The sequence below is a fragment of the Ambystoma mexicanum genome, chromosome 11, assembly GCF_040938575.1.
Source record: "Ambystoma mexicanum isolate Mex_15411 chromosome 11, UKY_AmexF1_1, whole genome shotgun sequence".
Lineage (NCBI taxonomy): Eukaryota > Metazoa > Chordata > Amphibia > Caudata > Ambystomatidae > Ambystoma > Ambystoma mexicanum.
This window is the reverse complement of record NC_090934.1, coordinates 118,760,683-118,778,988: the sequence shown is the minus strand read 5'-3', so window position 1 is coordinate 118,778,988 and position 18,306 is coordinate 118,760,683. Positions and strand designations below refer to the sequence as shown.

Sequence of the window (18,306 nt, the reverse complement as noted above, 5' to 3'; positions counted from 1 at the left end):
CAAGGATTCCTTTGTCTGCACTGAGAGCAACAGGCCAGGGTGCCACTCCCAGTTCCTATTCACAACAGCCTGTCAATCTCTTAGCCAAGGGCAGGGGGAAGTCTCCTTTTGTCCAGGGAGAAGGTGCGGAATTCGTTTGAACACAGCTTGGGAAACTTTAACTCTTAACCCAATGTCTACAAATTGTCTTTTCTTATAATATAACTCACATTTTTAACACATACATTAAACAATTTCTTGCTTCAAGCCTTTTCAGAATATGGTTTTAAATTGTATCCACCTCTTAGGATTCTGATAGCAAGTCTTTCTTTGGCATAGATTGAGTTCCATGTTCAACTTTACCCAAAATGGTTTTAAAACGCCGGCTTCTGGTAGAGGTGAGTAACGGTATTACACCCATTTATGACAGATTTCTTCCAGCAAGCAATCCTCAAAAGTATACTTTGTTCAGATATAGATACACTTCTGTGGACCTTATATATATGTAGATTCTTGCGGGAGAATGATGTTGACCACCCAGCAAGGAGTTTGGATCTTTTTGGGTGGTTTGTAAGCCATGATTTCTACAAATTTGACACCAAATAAAAATGGAGTTTTGAAACCAGCTCTGTTTCTTTTGCAATGATTTTGCTCTGTGAGCAGCCAAATGATGGGTTTTGGCAGTGGGCTCCTGTGTTACCACTGACATAGGCAAAAGTAGATGGTGGCCTATTTTTCAGGTTTTCTATGCACACTTCCTGGTGATTTCTGGCGAGCAGCAAGTTTTCCGGCGCCAATTATAATGTTTCTGCTGCCAGCAATGCACAGTGATGTTGCAGGGCGTGGATTAGTGGGTTAAGACATCCCACAAGGTGACAAAAGAGATCTAATAGGACTCAACAGTTTATAGGTCAGTTGCCATCCTCAAATAGTCTCAATATGGTAAATGATGTTGGAGGCAAGTGATGCTTTCCAATTTCCAAAGGATTGGAGGTAGACTTCACATTTTCTCGCGATGTTCCACGACTTTCATTTGGCGTCTTCTCTGACAGAGAAGATGCTGTTAGAATGACCTCAACAGGGTCACTCTGCATACCTATAATGCTTTGCCCATGTGGAATCACAGAGAGATAAAAACCATAGCTTTTACAACGCCTCATGTCAGGTGTGATTGGTGCATACTGCATGGTGTGTTTCTCTGCATTCTGGTATCTCATAGCTTTGCTTTTCCATTATAACTGTGGAACTGCAATAACAGAACACGGCTGGATGCCCTATTCCTATATGACACAGGGGACACCTTGAGGAGTCTGTCAAGTCTGCTGTGGGTTGGATGTATTGTCAATAAAAGTTGCTTATTTTTCATTATTTGAAGCAGACTTGCAGCACAGTTTCCATTATGAGAATAAAATGTGTAGTTTTGCAAAAAAAAAAAGATGTCTTTTTTGCTTACAATTAAGTTGGAAGCCAGGGAGTAAGGAAGCAACCCCTTCCACATCCTGCTCTTTTCATAAAGAAAGAATCTACAAAAAATGTGGATACTTCAGATAAGATTCCAAATCATAAGGACTTAAGCTGAATCGCAAACAAGTTATACCAAGTCAAAACACATGAAGGAAAAGTATCTTTCACAAAAACATGACCTACCTCCTGAAGATCCACATGTCAAGTGGTGAAACACATGTTGAGGTTTTTTTTTCACAACAGAGACTTTTATCACAATAAAGAAAGTATACAAAAATGGAAATCTGAATATTCTTGTCATCCCGAGCGCATGAACAAGGAAGATCAACTTTTTTTTTCTGCAAATAAATTACTGTTGGGCAAACACTACAATGGCCCTCATTACAAGTCAGGCGTTAAGGGGTTAACGGCGCCGTAAAGAGCGTTGGCGCCGTTAAACCCTTAACGCCTGATTCACACTTTAACGCCTGCATTTTTGCAGGCGTTAAAGTCTAAGGCGCTAAGCGACCCTGGTGCTAATTACGGCACCGTATGGGGCAAAAATGGGAATGGGGAAGGGCAAATGGTGAATGGGGAATTACCGCCCCACTCACCTTGGAATGGGGCGGTAATTCCGCCATCCACCATGGCGGAATCCGGCATGGACCATGGTGCTAATAGCACCATGGTCCACCGCCTGACTTGTAATAAGGGCCAATGTATCTTTGTTAAAAGCGACAAGGAAACTCTAAAAACGCTTTACAAATAACAACTTGCCTAGAAAGGGAGTGAATGTTTGCAATTTCACTTTAAAATTAAGTTGGCAGCTTTGCATTTTTTGAAAGAATTTGGTTGAACTTTTAATTTGACAAGTTAACTAACCAGGTGCTGTGAGCTGTGTTGGGAACTTAGTTTTAAAATACACAGTTCCCATCCCAGTTAACTTTCCCAACATTTTGCGCCACTCTTGAAGGTTTAGAATTGTGCACATGAAGGGATCACTGGAGAGGAACTTGCCCAATTCCCTGTTTTCCTTTACTCACTGCCTGCTGGGCAGCCCTTAACTGGCAACAGGGCTGTACATCACAGCTCCAAGCAAAACCACAGAATGATACTGTAATTGGGACCCCAGCAGGAGCTTTGAGGAACACCAGTCTGGTCGAGACGCACAACTTCTGTCCCAACAGTAGTCTCTTAATCCGACAACTGGATACACATTGGGAGTTTGAACATGCCATACAATCCCCTGAAGCTATTCCTTGTATTAGAAAGTTGCCTTAATGGACCAGACAAAGGTTATATGTATGGTTGTGGGAGCACAATTGTTTGAGGGTATAACCTTAACATGCATTAGTTTCGGCGCTTTTAAGGGGCCTTCTTCAGGTTTTCAGATAGACACATGCATCGATGCCATGAGCATGGCAGTATGTGATCAGATGATTTGAGATATGTCTAGGGCCTGAATAAGGTTCAATATTACTTGTGGCTGACCCCGGGAGCTTTGTTCATCTAACTACAAAGAAAACATAGGGGCTTTCTGTAGTCCATTGTTGTTCTTCCGGGTGCATTGGAAGTAGTTCGTGATGCCTGCTCTTTTGTTGGGAATGTGACAGGATTCACAGTGGCATAGAACTCGCTGTCCTGGTGGGGTGCGGGAGGGTTGGCTTCCCCTGTAATTTCACAGCCAAGCAAAATGGATTGTTGGCACCAGGCCGATTCTTAGAATAATTCAAACACAATCCCCCAAATAATCAGACAGATCGAGGAAGCTAATTTGCATTTAAGATGTATGCAACCATGTCCTTAATAGGCAGCAGATTGCTTCCTTGTGAAGCAGTAAAAAGGAGAAAAAGAGAATATTTAAGTCTTTCCAACAGCTTCCATGCACTTTGTGCAGAGGGGCAGCCTCCTGTCATTGTAGTGCTAAGCTATCAATGACTATTTAGCATACCCAATTACATGACTTTTCTTTTTGCACTTGCATGATAGTCAGCATTATCACACAACTCAGTGGTACTCCTTTATGTTGTTGACATTGAAATGATGAAAGGGTGATTCGTAAATGTGTACCCGTTGCCTTTGGGTCCCTGGGTGGGCATTCAGCCTACTGGCCTTTCTTGCTGGTTTTAATGGTCTTGCCCCTATTGTCTTTCAATTCTTTTGTAGTTTAAATATTGTTGGCAGTTGACCCCAAATTGTTTTTGAGGAACCTCAACAAGCTACTTCTATTCACTGTGATGGTCCTCTTTTTTTCCTACAGCTCACACAGACCATGGAACCATTCTTCCCACTGTGTCTACATCCCACGCTCCCCGCTGAACCTGAAGTCTGGACGGCGAGTTAAGCTCATCCTGCCATCGGGCAAAGTTGGCGTCGGAGCCATACGGTACCTGGGGAACCTACCTGAGAGGGTAGGGCTCTACGTGGGAGTTGTCCTGGAGTCTCCAGCGCCGGGGCTGCGTGATGGCGTTTTCGCAGGGCATTGCTACTTTTCCTGGTGGGTAACAGGCCTTTGCTTTTGCTCAAGTCATTTTATCTTTCCATGTTGAACTGAGACTTAGTCTGCCCCCATTAGCACACTCGCAGACATGCCAGCAAACATTAATGGAAGATAAGGGGCGCTAGGCTCCAACAGCCCAGAGATGGCCTCCTTCAGTGATAAACACTACTGGGTATTGACCACCAGGAGGCAGCATTAGGAGTCTTCAAAACTAGATACTTTCAGAATGCAATGAGCGCAACCTTTTCTGTGTTGGTCCCTCCTTCTGCCTTGGTAAGCTTTTCATGTCCACAGAGAAGCCACTGTGGATGGCCAGTCACATCTCTCAAGACTGCTCAGTGCACAAGTAGGTGGCCTCAGGTTGGGCCCCAAGACACAGGAAGCATTTCAGCTTGTTGCTTTACTAGGTATTGAGGTCTGTAGAAGCAGCAGCTTGACCTTTGACCCCTGTGATTGCACCCTCGCCCTTCTCTCTCTTTGGACATAAAAGTGCTGAAAAAGCTAGTGGCGAATGCAGAAGTGCAAGAGGAACTCAATCATAGCTTGTGCCCGATTGCCCACTGGACCACACCCATCCACTCTGTCCTGAGGGGATTGGCACACACCAAGGGGCAAACACGTTCATAGTTGCTGTCCTTCAAACTCCAGATGAAAAGCTCCACTGGTGGTCTGACAGGGATAGTGGGATAATCAGCATGCATTTGTATTTGTATTTTATATTTATTTGTATAGCGCACAAGGCTCGAGGGCATCCAGGCGCATATCTTAAGGCACATAGGTACGTGATTGGCATGAATACAGTTACAGACAAGAACATATTAAATTCACAAGGCAGTAAAGTACAGGCAGAACAGGTTGTTAGGCAAGGTGGTAGCCTTGGTGGTAGTATTGAGGATCAGGTGGCTTAAGATGACGGTGGGTAAGATGTAGTGGATAGCCAAAGCTTGGCTTTGTGTTTGAATAGGGTTGGGGAGGGCAGGGTTCTGATGGAGATAGGCAGTGAGTTCCATAGTTTGGCCGCAAGGACTGGGAAGCTAACACCGCCAGCTGTCTGTAAGTTGTAGCTGGGTATCGTGAGACAGTGTGCTTGGGCAGATCTGAGTGTCCGTGAAGGAGTGTACTGAGAGAAGCGGGTGGCTAGGTAGATGGGGGCCTGGTTGTTTACACATTTGTGAGTAAGGGTCAGTGATTTGAGTGATATCCTTTGGGTAACAGAGAGCCAGTGTAGACTCTTCCTAGTGTCAGTGATGTGTGCCGATCTGGGAATGTTGAGGGCTGCTCTAATAGCATTGTTTTGGGAGATCTGTAGTTTGTTGAGATTGCGTTGGTTGGTACCTTGATAGAGTGCATTGCAGTAATCAAGTTTGGACATAACCAATGTCCTGGCAAGAGTAATGCAGTTCTGAGTAGAGAGGAATGGGCGGCAGGCTGTGATCATTTTACATGTGTAAGCCGAGGCAGCAGCGACTGCATTAGTTTGTCGAGTTAGGGAAAGTGTAGAATCAAGGTAAATTCCTAAGGTTTTAGTCTCTTTGGCCACTTTAATGGAGTTACCATCGATATTGAAGGTGCTGAATGACGGGTCAAGCTTTTTAAGTCTTTGTTGGGTGCCAAGGATGAGGGGCTCTGTCTTGTCGTCATTGAGACAGAGCTTGTGTTGTGCCATAGCGGCTTGGACAACTTGGTAGATGTCGTTCAGAGCTTTGGAGTCTGCAATGTAGTCACCAGTGATGGGGATGAGTATCTGGGTGTCATTGGCGTAGTTGGTGTAGGTGACACCCAGATAGTCAAGCACATCAAACAGGGGTTTGGTAAATACATTGTAAAGTGTAGGAGATACACACGACCCTTGAGGAACTCTGCAGAGGACCGGGGATGGATCAGCAGATGAGGTGGGTGAGAATACTCTCATGTGTCTATTGTGCAGGAAGGAGCTAATCCAGTTAGTGTTTTTTTCTGAAAAGTGGGCAGCTGATTTCAAATTCTGGCATAGGATTTGGTGATTGACCAAATCGAAGGCTGCAGAGAGGTCCAGGAGTACTAGGAAGGCTAGTTTGCCATTATCTTTTAAGTCCTCTATTTGCGTTTTAAGATCTAATAGGCTGCTTCTGTCCCATGCCTGGATCTGAAGCCAGATTGTCTTGTGCCGAGAAGGTTGTTAGTCTCCAAATACTTCTGTATCTGAAGGTAGGCAGCTCTGCCTAAGATTTTTAGAAGGAACAGGGCCGTGATGGTAGGTCTGAAATTGGTAGGTATGGATGGATCCAGTGTAGGTTTTTTCAGCAGCGGAATGACCCAGGCGTCCTTCAGATTGTTGTGGACAATTATAGAGTGAAATGAAGAATTAATGAAGGTGGTAATGAAGGGAGCAAGGTCATGAGCTGATTCCTTAATGATAGGTGCGGGGCAGGAGTCACCTTGGCAGTTGGAAGGTTTAAGGTTGCTGATGATTTTTTCAACCTCTGGAATGGTGAGAGGTAAAAAGCTAAATGGAGGCTTGGGTGAAGGTGATGGTAGTTTTTGGTGCAGGGAATTTAGTAAGTAGAGAGTTTTGTTTGGCATTGATTTTGGCTTGTAAGGTGGTTATTTTCGAGAGGAGAGCGTTTTGGATGTTATTACACCAAGAACTATCTTTGTTGCACGTATCTGGTATAGGCGAAGGGGATTCTAATTCTTTGAGAATTTTGAATAACTCCTTCGTGTTGGATTCAGCTTGCGAGATGCGCAGGTTATACGTCTCTTTTTTAGCCTGTATGATCGCTTCCTTATGGTTAAGGGATGAAATGAAGAGGTTGTCGTTGTTGGAAGCACAAGGGAGACTTTTCCAGAGTGTTTCCGCCTTACGTTTTTCTTTACGCAGGGCTCTAAATTGTGGAGTGAACCACAAATTCAGGTGAGCTCGTTGTTTAGCTTTCCTTAGTTTAAGAGGGGCTATGGTGTCAATAGCTTTGAGCAGAGGTTGGTTGAAAGTGTCCACTAGGACCGTAGGGTTGTTGTAAAATGTGGCACAATTGTTCAGTATGGGTAGGATAAGCGGGTGTAGCTTGTCCCTAGTGATATCCTTTTTATTCATGGTGGGAATAGAGGGGCCTATCGTAGGTTTGGTACTAGGATTGGTGGCTGGTAAATGGAAGATAATGATGTGGTAATCAGACTAGGCACAAGCGGAGTTGGAGCTTATCGTTATATTACAATTTAAATCTACAATCCAGTCGAGCGTTCTCCCTTTGTTATGCGTAGGTTTGAGGATGCGTAGTTGAAAGCCTAAGTTGGATACAATACCAGCAACTTCAGTGGCCATGAGATCCTTATGGTTGGATAGGCCAAGGTTAAGGTCCCCTAATAGCAGTACTTGTGAGTTAGGCCTAGTGTTGTTGGTCTGGATAGAAGTAATATCCTCTGTGAAGGAAGTGAGGGGACCTGGTGGTCTGCAAATGAGGTGTAGTGACGCTGTGTTGGTAGGCGATAATGAAAGTTTCACTGATAGAGATTCGGCCGCGCTGCATTGGGTGTTAGGGATAAGTCTCATGTTGATGTTGTCCCTGTGCATGAATGCGACGCCACCCCCTTTGGAAAGGTTGGATTGGCAGTCGTTTCTGAGTATGGAATAGCCATCAGGGTTGGCGAGGGCCAAGAGCGGACCTGAGGCGGCATGTAGCCAGGTTTATGTGATGGGGATGAAGTTGAGTTTCTGAGTAGTGATTAGGTCAGTCATATCAAGGGCATGGGCAGTGAGGGATCTGGCAATGATACGTGCTCCCTTAAGTTCTTTGGTGGGGGGAGTTATGGGGAGTTCTGGTGAGGTCTGTGTGGAAGGCTGAGAACTGGTGTGTGGTGGCGCTGTGCACAGGGTATGCGAGGCAGTCTGGATCTAAGTCTGGCATTCCTGAGTGGCAGTGCGCAAGGTTGATTAGGTGTGGGTTTGGAAGCGAAGTGTTGGAGCCACAAAGCAGGGTCATTGAGGTAGGGGTTGGATGAGTGGTTGGTGAGAGGGTTAGTCAAGGAGTTATTTGTATGTGTGTAGGTGAGGGGGTTGAGCAATGGTGTTGTGCTGTGGAGCATAGTGAAGGAGTATGTGCTAGGGAGGTTGTAGGGAATGCCAATGGTGCTGACGGAAGGGGCGCAATGTGCATTGGCTGGGTACCCTATGATGACTAGGAAGATGAGGAGAATACTGGCTAGGGACCGGGGCAGCATGTCCACAATGTTAGAATAACTCAAATATGGTATACATGGACCAGCGAGTGGGTAGGACGAATCAAAATATAAGGGGCAAGTCAGATATGACATCAATCAACTATGACAAATGGCAAGTCAAGTAAGGCACAATCAAATATTGCACAAATCAAGTGAGGCCGACATAATGTTGGCCAAACATCCAGTTGGACGCCGTCCACATGGCTGACACAATCTTAGCAGTGGCAGCAAGGAGACATGTAGCGCTCTACAACCCATACATGAATACAACTGCCCATTACTAAAAGAGTGATCAGGGAAAGCTTAGAATGAAGTTATTGATCATTGAGGATGCATTGTTCCTGATCACAGTTTTCAATTAATAGAAGATGCAAGAGCAAAGAGACACAAACTACTCTAAGTGTTGGATGCTCATATTAGAAGAGGGGAGGGAGATGGATGAGGAGAGGGAGAGGAAGCAAGAGGGAGGAGAGGAAAAAAAGAGAGGGATGACCGAAGGGACGAAAGAAGGGGAGAAAAAGAAGGGAGATGGATGGGAGGGAAAATGCAAAGAGAGACGAGCTAGAATGGGGAGGGAAAACAAGATGGCAGAGAGAAAGACGAGACAGATTGCACAATAGAGAAACAAAGAAAAGGGAATCGAACATGCAAAGAGGTGGAACAGCAGAAATGGAGAGACAGAGAAAGGCTGTGGAAAGGTTGTGAAAAGCATAAGGGGTGGAATCAGTGGGCTCAAGTTCGAAAAAGAAAGAGCGAAACAGGGACAAAGTCAAAGTGAGAGAAAAACTACTACTTTTCTCCCCATTGGTGTTAATGGGGGGAAAAGTAGTAAAGAAACAGTATAGAGTATAAGTATGGTGACAAGGATAGAAGAGAAAGAGGGATGGGGATAGGGCCACTGAGAAGCGGGGTAAAATGATCAACAGGGAGGGACTGTTAGGGAAGCAGCTGTACTGGAGTTGACTTCCTGATAGTGATGTGGAGTTCCTGGAGAACCTGCCAATGCGTTGTGGCATTCACACACACCATGTGCCTGCGTGGACTGGACCTGGCCAAGGATCAATGACTGCATACCTGTTTCTGCCACATATCCCACCCTGTTACTTGAACACTGACACAGAGCCAAGAAGGGCTTGATGGACCAGAAGTACCACCTGGTGCAGATGAGCATGTGAGGAATAGTCAGAGACGAGGAATGGCTTGTCGGGTGATTATACACGTGTGTATGGGTAACCATACATGATTCTGGTCAGGGTATGCCAACCTGGCACCAATCCAATAGTGGTATGTGAAGGCTCCTCAGACACTCGTCTTCTGGTTTGGTTTACCATTAGTTCTGATCTCCAGCTCTGTAGCTGACACAGAAAGATATGGCCCCCGATTCCAGCCACAGGGTGTTATTTCCACTCTATAAACCTACCACACAAGGGTAAACAATCCTCTTGTGGTGTCCTTATTTCACCCATGAGTGTTTGCTTGCTGTGTTTCCAAGTTACGTTTCTGTTACTGCTGGACTTTGGGTTATTGCTTCTATAAAATATGTTCTATAGGTTACACAACAGTAAGTGGTGTGATTATGGAGGGCAGGGAACCTACTGATATAGCTCAGCCCAGAATTGGCTCACTGCCAACTATTTCAGGTCAATGTAACACAACCACAGTAAAGCAAGAGGGCTAGCACCTCTCCTTGTTCAAAAGTGGCTTTTGCTTCCGTGTTAAACTTGTTAATTAACTGGCAAGTATCCTGACTCAAACACAGAGACAAGTCAAGCAGCACCGCTCAACAGATTGGTAGACCGGCTCAGGTGTACTGCTCTGGGACAGGGTCTGCATCTTTCAGCTCTCCAGATGTTCTGGACTACGACTCCCATGTTCCCTCACCATTCGCTATGCTGGCTATGGGTGATGGGAGTTGCAGATCCCGACTCTGGGATGTTGGAGCACAGATCCTACCTGATGGCTACAAGATCCTCTCTGTGCCCAGGCCCAGCCGTGCTGAGGGGGGGGGGGGGTGTGGTCCTTATCTTCCCTGAGTGGATTCCTGCCACGGCTTTTCCCACGCAGACCTACTCCTCTTTCGAATGTCTTGTCTGCCTACTCTCTCTCTCGCCTAGCCTTTCCCTCACTGTGGCTACTATCTATCGGCCACCTGGTCAAATTTCCTCCTTCCTCTCCGAGTGGGCAGACCTCTCCTCCTCACTCCTGTCCTCAACCACTCAACTCCTCATTCTTGGAGACTTCAACATCCACCTGGATGCCTCCGGTCCCCCCTCTGGACTCTTTCGCGACCTCTGCGACTCTCTCTCACTCTCTATTCTCCCGTCTGGGCCGACCCATTCTGCAGGGCACACTCTAGATGCCCTGATCTCTTCTGACCTTCCCCTCTCTGTCCCTCTCTCCACTCCTCTCTCCTGGAGTGATCACTTTCTCCTTTCTTCCCACCACACCCTCCCTACCCCACAGGCAAAGCCAGCCTCATCACTGCCACCTTCCTTCTCGTACATCCGACCCATGAAGCGTGTGTCAGTTGAGGCTTTCGCTGCCACCTTCTCATCCCCTCCTCCCCCCTCGGCTGACTCCCATCCTGACACAGCCCTCTCCTCTCTCCAATCCGCCTGAAGCCCAAAGCCAAATGCAACTCCTGGTATGACTCTGATCTTGTCACCCTTAAACGCAAGTGCAGGGTAGCAGAGAGGAAATGGCGTGCTTCATGTTCATCCTCCGACAAACTGGCCTGTCGCCTACTCCAAAGGCAATACCGGCTCTCCGTTCTCACCAAGAAGAGAGCCCTTATCCAAGCCCGCATCACTGCGGCATCTAACAATTCGGCAGAACTCTTTAAAATCTGCAAGGAGCTGGCCAATCCTGCTGCAGTATCTACCTCTCCTGTCCCCTCCCAGGCCCTCTGTACGGCACTGGCCTCCCACTTCTTTTAAAAAACTCAGGACATCCTGTCCTCAATCTCCTCCTATCACCTCCCCCCCTCTATTCCCTGCCTGGCCTCTGGCCCCTCTGCAGCCTCCCCTCCTCTCTCCTTCTCTGCCTTTCCCCTTTTTTCCGCTGACGAGATTTCGAGACAAGTCCGATCTATGAAAGTCTCGTCAAAACAGGTCCACCCCTGTTCCTCCGAAACTATCAAAGACCACATTGACTCCTTGGCTCCTGCCCTTGCTGACTTCTGCAATCACTCCTTCGCCTCTGGAGTCTTCCCATCCCCTCTCAAGCACTCCCTTGTGCACCCTCTTCTTAAGAAACCCTCTTCCGACCCTTCCTGCCCAGCTAACTATCGCCCAATCTCTATCACTCCCTTCCTGGGCAAGCTCCTGGAGAAACTGGCCATCTCCCAGCTTAATCTCCATGCTGAATCTGTTGGTAGCCTTCATGACGATCAGTCTGGCTTCAGAGCCGCCAGAAGCACAGAAACTGCTCTCCTGAACATCCGTGAGGATCTCCTCTCGAACCTTGACTCTAACATTCCACGTGTTCTCATCTTGCTTGATCTCTCTCCTGCCTTTGATACTGTCAACCATACCATCCTGCTAAACCGTCTCCGTGATAACCTGGGTATCACTGGTCAGGCTCTGGCCTGGCTGACCTCTTTCCTCTCAAATCGACCCTCCCAGGTCCAACTGGGATCTTTCCTCTCTGACATCTTTTTATCTACCTGTGGTGTCCCCCAGGGCTCTAACCTCTCTCCCTGGCTGTTCAACCAGTATCTGGAACTTCTTGCCCACCGCATCGCTGCTCTATGCCCCAACTTTCAGTGCTATGCGGATGATACCCAGCTCATTTTCAGGCTACCCTCGGCCTCCTCTTCTCCTTCCCTCATCTCTGACTGTCTTTCTGCTATCCAGGAATGGTGTGCCGCCAACGACCTCTGCCTTAATGCCAGTAAGACTGAGATTCTACTCATCGGCACACCCACTCCCTCCTTCCCTGCAGCTCTCTGGCCGGCCTCTCTTGGCCCTCTTCCTGCTCCTACCTGCAAAGCAAAAAACCTCGGGGTCATCTTCGACTCCACACTCTCCTTCTCTCCTCACATTTCTGACGTTTCTAAGAAGTCACACTACCAGCTGCACCTCCTCAGAGGTATCCTTCCTTTCCTCTCCTTCCCCCAGAAGCTCACTGTCTCCAGAGCCCTGGTTCTCTCGAAGCTGGACTACTGTAACAGCCTCTATCTAAATCTGCCTGCCTCTACTCTCCGCCCGCTGCAACTCATCCAGAACAGGACTGCGAGACTTGTCCTTGGCCTCAAGCCCAGGGACCGTATCTCTCCAGGACTGAAATCGCTACACTGGCTCCCTGTGGCTGCGAGGATTAAGTTCAAAACCCTCTGCATTGTCCACAAGGCCTTCTGGGGCCTTGGGCCAAAATACCTTCAACTCTCTCTTCCTAAATATCTTCCTTCTCGAGCTCTTCGCTCATCCGCCTCCAACTCCATCAGGGTCAGCCGCTTCTCCAAGCAAAGAGTTGGGGGAGATCTCTCTCCGCAGCAGGGGCCTCCCTCTGGAACAGCCTTCCTGCCTCCCTGAAACTTGAGGAGAACCATCTCTGGTTCCGGAAGCACCTCAAAACCTTCCTCTTTGCTTCTGCTTTCTCTCCCCTTCTCCCCTGCTAAATCACTGAAACTGTCCTGAATCAGCAACTGGGCCACTCGCCAAGCCACTCTCCCCTTGGCCCAGCCACTCTCCCCTGCACTGCCTCCCTGGCAGCCCCCGCACTACGGGACTGTCTCTGTATCCCTACAGCCCCCCTCCCAGCACTAGTCTGCACTTATCCTGCACTTGCCACCAGCTGGCCCTTATTATTTATCTTGTATTTTACTAATCACTTTGTACTGCACTTTCCCCTCTCCCTTTCCCCCTTGCACTTTTCCCGTCCCCCCTATCCATGCACTTGCGCGATCTGAATGACACCTGGCCTAGTAGGATCGTTTGTCTGTCTCCCCTTGTTCCCCCCTCCCTGCCTCGTCGCGCCTTGAAACACTTGTGTATAGGCGCGTTACAAATGCCATATCATATCATATCATATATCATATCCCCCAGTCACGCCTCCTGCAAAAAGACACACACAGTTTCTCTCTTTGCCTTTCTCCCAAGTAGAATGTAAATGTTGAACTGTAAGAAAGACTTGGAGGGAAACCAGAATCTGTACCGTTGGTGGCTATTCTCTCATCCAATCACATGCAGGTGCGATAATTCAGCAACGTGGCCAAAATGTTCAACCTTCCACAGAGGTGTGGTTAACCCCTGCATTCAAAACCCTTCTGGATGGTGTTCTGCCCCCCAACACCTTTCCGCCATTAAGATTCCTCTGTACTGGGCATCCAGAAGGGTGGAACCGTGTGTAGGGATGGCAGTAATCGATAGATAAAAACAGAAGGTATGAGCGGGCACTGCCGGTTAGTTCAAGTTGAACACTTAGTTAGATTTTCTTTAGGAAGTTGATGGCGAGACCCAACACAACCAGTGTACACTTACGGCCTCATTACGAATATGGCGGAAAGGCAACAACGGCGCCGTTAGTGCTACTGGCACCGTTGTTACCTCTCTACCACATTACGAGTTCTGCTTGCCGGTGCCGGACTGCACCTGTGTTCTGACCAGGCGTGCAGAACAGCACCCTCGAACAGAACTCGTAATTGCACCGGCACCATTATTAATGGTTCCGGTGAAACCATGCTCCTGACACCAATTCTGCCCTATGGGGCAGAATGGAGATCGGGAGGCCGGCCATACCAGCACCCGCAAATGGGCAATTACCGGCCCATTCATCTTGTAATGGTCGGTAATGGCCCATTCGTGGGTGCCGGGGCCGGTAGCAAGTTTGGCGGTAGCCGTGCCCTTAACAAGGGCACGGCTGCCGCCAAACTAGCAATGAGGCCCTTACACTGGAAATAATTGAAATAGAAAAAAATGTCCAATGAACAAACATCCATTAGACCTTGGGTCGCCAATGGTGTAGTAAAGAATACTGCAAAATTAGTCCATAGATTTTCATTAATCTGGTTTAATGAGTAGACTTCAAAAGCTTCCTTTAGTCATTTTAATATTAAAAGTTCATCTTAAAGTTAGGAAGCAGAATTTAAGCTAATTGCCAATGCAATTCTGACCTGACAACCGGTCCTTCCACTGTAACCGGTCCTGTACCACTGCTAACAGAAAAAGGTCACGGAAAAGACATGGTGCGTGATGACAAAAAGTAATGTACATTATGTTTTGCATGCACAGTACCAGCAGGCATTTCAAAGGAAAAGCCACTTTGTTTTCATGAATAAGTGTCTCTAAGCCAGAGGCAAATCCTTTTGCTGGCTGCGGGATACTTCACAAATAAATCTCCCACTACCAGTCTGGATTTTACATCCTCCAACTGCAATAAAGTGTCCTGCTGAAAGTGTGGAAAACCCAGTGTTCCCCAGACCTGCTGGCTCTGAAGGCAGTTACTGACTGTGGGACAATTTTCCTTGGCTGGAGCATGACCAAAATGTGTGAAAATGGGGGATACAAGAAAGGAGGCTGAAACTCCAAATTCAAGGCGAGCCCAATCAATCAGACCATAGGGCCTGGAGGCATGAGAATTGCCATTTGTCCCACATGAAGAATTACTATTAATTTAAAAGGACTATTATCATTTAGGCCTTTTTCCTAGCATCTATAAGACACATTTTCATCATTTATGTACCATTTTTTAGGTAATTCCCAGGCGATTTTGGAGATATAAAATTCATCCACCTACAAGTTAGGGAACTGTAATGGCCATCTAAGATGTGTTTCTGGCTGATCTGAAATGTTACAAATGTGAGAGTTGGTGAACGGGTGGAGGATAAAATTAGGAATATGGGTAACAAATGACATATTCATATCTGTTATGCTTTTTACGGAAATGGCTAAAAATTGCCACATGGCTGGGCAACATGTTGTGAACCTGGCTGTCGTCTTATTTAATCCCCCATGATTAGCTGAATCAGAAAATATGTATATTATGGCAGTTAATAGTAAAATTATGAAGTTCTGCCACATAACTAGTTTTTGCCAAAAAAGTGAAATGCAAAAACATGGGGCTTGTACATGAAGCTGCCATATGTCTGCTCCAGACTCTTAAACCAATCCATAGAGAAGGGCTGGAGTGGGGAGGAGAGAGAAAGGTAACTGTCCAATCCTATTGTGTGACCTCTTGTAGAGTACTCCCCCAAGATTGCAAAATTGTTGGTGTCATCGCTTCTATATAAGGGAACTGCACTAGTAGGAAGGGACAGAGCTGCTGAAATTTACCATCGAAGAGCACTGATGAAACATAACATCTGACAGCTGCAAGGAAACACAAGAGGAGATTGCTGAGAGTGCATCTGGGTGGAGCTGTCTATTCTAGGAAGGTCTACGAGCTGACTGGGTCCTATGTTGAAAAGTGGGAGGCCATCCTTGAGAGTGGAGTGACCAGAGGGCCTGACATGCAGCTGGCTGTCCTGAACTTTAAACAGAGGCTTTCTATGTAAGTAGAACTGAGCCATGGGAAACCAAAAGGTGGGGAGTCTGCTTGCCTTAAATCCTTTTCCCTTTATAGTGGGCGGGGGGCAAATCTGTGTAGATCCTTAGCCTACTTAACTAAAAAAGATGAATTTAATTATTTCCCCATTTGGTTGAACACTATGGGGTGATTTTGTCAAAATTCGAAATTAACAAAGCTCACTTCCCTGCGCTGAAAAACGATAGCCTATAATTTAATTGGGTCATTCTTTTTGTCCCATTTACCCTGATTTCTTTAAGGAATAGGGGTTTCTTTGTTCTTAAATCAGTCCAATCTTTTTGTCTAACTTACCCCTAACCCAGGCCTTTCAGTAGAGGGGGGTCTGAATTCAAAAATTCCGCACATCTTTCCAATTTTTCTGCCTAACTTCCCCAAAACAGACCAAAGAAGGGGGGGGTGAAAAACATACCACTAAATCACCGTGGGCCTCATTACAAGCTTGCCGGTCTGGAAACAGTACCAGTAAGCTTGCCATTACCGTTGTTTCCCGACCGGCAAACTATGAGTCTGCGAGCGGGTGCCTTCCTGGCCACCAGGTATGAACTGGCGGGCTGAACGGCACCCGCTCTCAAACCATGTCAGATGCACCGGCACCATTCACAAATGGTGCCGGTTCATCCGACCTCCCCATTCCCATTGAGTCCTCTGGAACTCAAATAGGAATGGGGAATAATATTTTCCAGTGCCCGGGAATGTGCAATTACCGGATCCGCCGGGATTGTAATGCCCTGGTAATTACCCATTTGCCTAAACCAAAAGTTTAGGCAAAATCATATTTGCCATATGTATTTGTACCAATCTTGAAACCCTACTGCTAGACTTTTAAGCCTGCAGGAAATTCAAAAGTGCACAGCACTACATATATAATGGTTTGGTGATAGTTCAGTTTAATTATTTCTTAAAGTGAAATTTGTAGAAATTCAAGATTTGTGATTGTTTTTCTTAACTAGTTTGTATAATTGATTTGTGTAACGAAGTTAATAGTGAGCCACAAAGAAGGTGATGTATGTAGTTGTGCGATTTCTATTAATTTAAATTTAAATAAATACAAATATATTTCCTGTACACCGGCCTGGTTCTTGACTCATTGTTAGCTCAGGGGGGAATGATCCAAGGGGCATGATATATGTCTGAAGTAGGGCTGAATAAAAGTATTCGTTAAACAGTTTGTTGCATCACACCTTGAGTGGGGCGGGAAGGAACTCCCTGTGTTGAGGGTGGCTTCTCAATAAAAGTTATATCCCATCGAATTTCTATGTGAATTCGTATTGGAAATGACGTCCTCTCCTAGTAGTTGTTAGTTTGATCTTATGTTGAGTTGGTTGAATATCAGAGGGAGTTGAGCGCTGCTTTCTGAGATGTGTTTTGTAAGTGCGGGTCATGGTTTCAAATCCCTTCAGGGCCGGCTCAATGTTTTATCCTACACACCGGAAATTGAGTACCAAGAAATATGAGAAGAAAAACAGGTGTTATTTACAACTGTTTGACATGACAAAACTGCAACAGGAAAGGCAATACAAAAAAAGGTATCATTACTCATCTGGCTTCTTATAGAAAATTAGCACACAAATATCAAATGGGTGTCCCGTTTCAATTGCATGAAACATTTTTGTAAGATTCCTACTTGCTTTTTCATTGGAAAACCACAGGACAATTCCATAAGTGAATCTTGCATACTATAAACCAGTCTGCACCCTGCGGTTCTCTAGATGTTTTGGACTGTGATTCCCATGACCAGTCAGTCACCATTGACTATGCTGGCTAGGGCTAATGGTACTTGTAGTCCAAAATAACGGGAGAGCCAAAGGTTCCTGGCCCCGTGGCCCAATAGCTCTTTCTGTGAACAACGGGCTGATAACCTGTCCACGCAACCATGGACTTATGTCCTACTCAACCAGGGTGAATTCAAATAAATGTGTTAAAAATCAAATAATAATTGACTGCTGGTCTCACCTTATCCCTTGATGGCGGCATGGTGCGCAACGCACACACACAGGATGCACTGTAATGGATATCTTTGATCACCAATTTCATTGAATACAAATTGGTCAAATTTGTATAACTTAATTTTTTACCACATTTATTTACTGCAAATAGATGGTGGGTTAGGGCTAGGTGTGTAGAAAGGAGTTGTGGGGGTATCAGCGGGTCTCTCCACCACATTTCTACAGTAACACATTCAGCAAAATATTCAACCAATTTCTATTCGACCAAATACATTCAGCCAAATAACAGAACCATCGTGACATCTGGGTAGCTTCCCTATATTTTTCTAAACTTATTTCAGGGTAACATGGACCACCCAATGCCTTATCTCATGTCCCTCGAATCGAAGTAGAGGACTGTGATAAAAATGGAGTAAATTGTAATAAAAGGACACCAGCTGGCTCAGGCTCTATCAATACCAGGCAGAAAGACCATGTGAAGGGTTAATTATTCTGTCAGGAAAACAAAGAGTAATGGACATGTCACTGAACCAATCAGGAAAGAGCTTATGGGGAAATGATGATCTTGTGTTTGTTTTTAATGTGTTGCCAGGAGACAAAGGAGGAGGCTTTGAAAAATGACAGTTATGAATGGGCTTACTAAAAGCTCCTGCTGAAGCGAAAGAAAACTAAACGTTTATGAAGAAACTAATTTAAAAGTTGCGCCGTTGCGCTTAT

At 46.0% G+C, this 18,306-nt stretch overlaps 1 protein-coding gene across 2 annotated transcripts in view; it reads left to right on the top strand.

Annotated features, from left to right (window-relative positions):
* The window catches only part of LOC138503125 (uncharacterized), a 253,579-nt gene that overhangs the window by 202,605 nt on the left and 32,668 nt on the right, over nucleotides 1-18,306 (top strand). For both annotated transcript variants that reach the window (XM_069622643.1, XM_069622644.1), the window contains one exon: nucleotides 3,683-3,919. In XM_069622643.1, coding sequence (XP_069478744.1) covers nucleotides 3,683-3,919 — 237 coding nt within the window. The remainder of the gene's footprint in view (nucleotides 1-3,682; nucleotides 3,920-18,306) is intronic.